Here is a 4227-nt window from a genome sequence, read left to right on the forward strand (position 1 = left end):
TTTAATTAAAAAAATATAAATCTAGACGCGTCCTCAATCAAAATAGAGAATATATTTTTGTTGAAATTCGAGAACGATATATGTATATACTTCTTTATTTTTAATTTACAATTTTTTTTTTTATTTTTAATTTATATATTGTTTAATTTACCGTTAAAAAGGAAAAAAAAAAAAACGAACGAAGGAACGAAGAATGACAAAATATTATTGCCAGACGCAACTTTATTTCATCTTTATTTATTATTACAAAAAATATATCATAGATATATGTATAGATGTATCATTAAATGTATACATATTTGTGATTTAAAAGAAAGAGAAATAAAGTAAAATTGAAAAATAAATATACACAATAAAGATTTAGGAAGTTAACATAGTAAACAAGAACAATTCCTAAGATATTATCTATTCTAAGATATTATATACATATTATATTTATATTTATATATTTATATATTTATATATTTATATATCATATTTTATTAATAAAATATATAATAATAATAATAATAATAATAATAATAATAATAATAAGTATGCACTAATAAGATAAATAAAGTTAAAAATTGAAATAATTCTAGATGAAAAATAAAGAAAAAAAAGAAAGAAAGAAAGAAAGAAGGAAGGAAAGAAAGGAAGAAAAAGAAAGAAAGAGAGGAAAAAAAAAAGAATTAATACTTAATTTAGAATAGGATACTTAATAGTTCGTGTCGTACGATAGAGAGAAAAGAGTCGTAGAAATCCACGACAGAATCGACGTGTAGGAAGAACTTTGTAAATTGGGTCACAACGAAGAGACACGTCACAGATTACACAGAGCTCGCTATTGCTACTACCATGTTCCTCCTCGAGTTCCACCACTATCACCATCACCAATACCACCACTACCATCTCATTACTATCACTGTAATACTACCATTATTATCGTCATCGTCATCGTCATTATCATCATTATTATCATCATCATTGTCGACGTCATTGTCATCACCTTCTCCTCCCCATTCTCCTCATTCTTCTCATCCGTTTTTCTTTCTTCATTCGAGATCTTACGATTTCTGCTAAGTTTTACCAACAAAATCATCAATCAATAATATTATCAGTATCATCTGTAACAAATCTATCTATTTCCTTTTCCTTCTATCATCTCTCTCTCTCTCTCTCTCTCGCAATTTACTCGTCTTTATGTAGGATTGTCAAGAAAAAAAAAAATAAAAAAATAAAAAAAAAAATAAAAAAAAAGTAAATAATAAAAAAGAAAAGTATATCTATCGAGAGACAAAATGTTCTCTTAAATATATCATCGGCTACATCAGACCGACAACCTGCTGTATTTAACGAGGAGAATCAGTGAGAGAAAGTATACTGAAGGAATCACGACCGGATTTCATCTCTCTCTTTCTCCCTCTCTCTCTCTTTCTCTCTCTCTCTCTCTCTCTCTCTCTCTCTCTTTCTCAGTATTAACTTTATTTAACATTTACGTCATCGACTCGTACTTTCGATTTTATACTTCTTCTTCTTCTTAATCTTCTTAATCTTCTTATTTTACGTTACTCTTTCCACACTGACAAATCTTTTATTTTCTTTATCGAGACCATTTGTTAATAACAATACCAAATGATAATTATTTCAAAGTATACATACAATTCAAAGTTTTAATCTACATATATATATATATATATATATATATATATATTTATTTATTTATTTATTTTTTTCTTTTCTTCTTCGATAAGAAAAATATATCTATACACACGCACACATATATATGTATGTACATGCATAAATACATACAATATATACATACATATATATATATATATATATATATATATATATATATATATATGGCCATGAAGAATAGACTAGACTAAACTAGACTATTTATTGGATAGTGATACAGTAGTACTTAGAATTGAGGATAATTTTGATTTTCGATCTAAGAGTTGTATTCCCCTCCCCCCCCCCCCTCCTCCCATCTTCCCGCTCTTTCTCTCTCTCTCTCTTTTTCTTTCTTTTTTCTCTTTCACGTCTTCTTGTCCGTCATATTTTCTCCCATCCCATTCTATAGTATCGTATAATATAATCCTATCCTATCCAATACTTCTTCTTCTATCCATCATCTATCTATCTTCGTCTAACTATCTACGTACGTAACCCCTACGAGCTATTGGTCTACGGTTAGTCTATTAGCATGAAGCGTAGCACGGGTTTACTTGTGCCGCCATTGAAGGCCTTGACACAGTGCGTGTCAGGCATTGCATGGCGATAGCGGAAAGCGCAATCTATTTATCAAGGTTTATCGGCGATTTCGCGTACGGCCACAAGATTATTAAAGGCGTTCGCTGAGCTATCACAACTACTTTACTTTTAACTTAGAAGAGTATATCTTTCTATATATACATATACACCCATACACACATTCATATGTACATGTATGTATGTATGTATGTATGTATCTATGCGTCTTTGCCTCTTTTCCTCTCTCTCTCTCTCTCTCTCTCTTTTTTCTATGCGTGTGTATGTTTATGTGTAAAAAAGAAGTGAGTGAGAGAGAGAGAGAGAGAGAGAGAGACGGAGCTATTAATAATATCATAACGCGACTTATTTGCACGATCACTGGCTAACCACCGTCGTCTCGAACGTTAGCCCAGAAGCAAAGAACCTCGACACTTCGAGATATCGACGGACTCTCGTTCTCGTTTCCGTTACGAGTAGAGCAACCTCAATTCCCTCAGTCTCTCAGCTTCGTATTCGTTTATACCGTCGAGTATTAGAGTCAACGTTAACTTACTGTTCTTCAAGAGAATAATGATCCATCGAGATCGATATCTCTCTCTTTCTCTCTCTTTCGTTCGAGATAGATCTTTTCCAAGTTGGATTAGATCGATTTTTTATAATTCTTTTTTCTTTTTTTTCTCTCTCTCTCTTTCTCTCTCTCCCTCTCTCTCTCTCCTTCTTTTTTTTTTTTTCTTTTTTTGTAAGGGTGAGGATACAATTTGTATACGACGAATCAATGATATCGATTTTATCATTGAGTATTATATATTTAATTCTTTTGAATATATTATATGAATAACAAAGTACAATAATATATCTATAATTTATTTTCTTGTATCAGTGTTATAATAATTTTATATATAGGTTTCTTTTATGTTTGTATAATATGATAATTGATAATAAACTAGTATCACGTTGTATAAATGTATATTATTTTATTATAATATATTATAATAAAATAATTATAATATATATATATATATATATATATATATATATATATAGAGAGAGAGAGAGAGAGAGAGAGAGAGAGAGAGTATATAATTACCAATTACCAATTGACATTTTATTTAATTATACCTATATTTATACATAATACATATATACACATACGCACACACACACACACACTCATATATATATATATTATTTATTTTATTATCAATATCATGCTCTTAGATAAATTCGATGATCAGCAGATATTATTCAACCATTAATTTTCGATTACATTATTTTTTTTTTTTAATTTCTTTTTTTTTTTTTTTTCTTCTTAAATAATAATCATCACAGATAAGAAGAATCATGTCAGTAGTTGATTACGCACGTTCGATAAAAATAATGAAGAATAGTCAGTAAGTGGGAAATCCTAAAGGATTGAAGCATCAGCGATCGCAATAGCGACCCAGTTCTTGTTTTCTCGTAAAAGAGACGAAAGATAGAGAGAAAGAAGTGATGTGATGTAGTGGCGTGGGGTGAAGTGGGGTGGAATAAGGTTGGGGTAGGATGGAGTGAGTTAGAAGAGAAGGGGAAGGAGTATACTACGTTCGATAAGAATATTAAGGATTGACGTGACCCGCGGCTGCTCTCCGTCTGCCATTCCGTTCCGTTTTGCCTTTGGCGATCGCACACGGAAGACGGAATGCCGCGTGGCTGTGCTGACCCATATTACGAATCGTATTTCTGCGGGATTTCGAACGAATCGCAAAATCACCTTTTTTTCTTTTCCTCTTTTTTCTCTCTCTCTCTCTCTCTCTCTCTTCTTTCTTCTGCGGCCTTAGTAGCAGACGTGACGCGAGCAAAATTCCACGATGGTTTTGATTCCGGCTATGATCGGCTACGCGCTTGACCTATTTTTCTTTTATTTTTTTCTTTCCTCCTTCTTTCTTTCTTTCTTTCTTTCTTTCTTTCTTTCTTTCTTTCCTTCATTCTTTTTGTCCGCTTTCTTTTTTC

At 31.2% G+C, this 4227-nt stretch overlaps 1 protein-coding gene across 1 annotated transcript in view; it reads right to left on the reverse strand.

The window, feature by feature from the left end:
* Window positions 1-2178: 2178 nt before the first annotated feature.
* Window positions 2179-4227, reverse strand: part of LOC124953876 (nucleolar protein 58-like) — a gene marked incomplete at its 5' end in the record, with an annotated part of 25641 nt that continues 23592 nt past the window's right edge. The window contains 1 exon segment of the mRNA XM_047505877.1: window positions 2179-2282. Coding sequence (XP_047361833.1) covers window positions 2179-2282 — 104 coding nt within the window.

This window comes from Vespa velutina, chromosome 13 (assembly GCF_912470025.1).
Source record: "Vespa velutina chromosome 13, iVesVel2.1, whole genome shotgun sequence".
Taxonomy (NCBI): domain Eukaryota; kingdom Metazoa; phylum Arthropoda; class Insecta; order Hymenoptera; family Vespidae; genus Vespa; species Vespa velutina.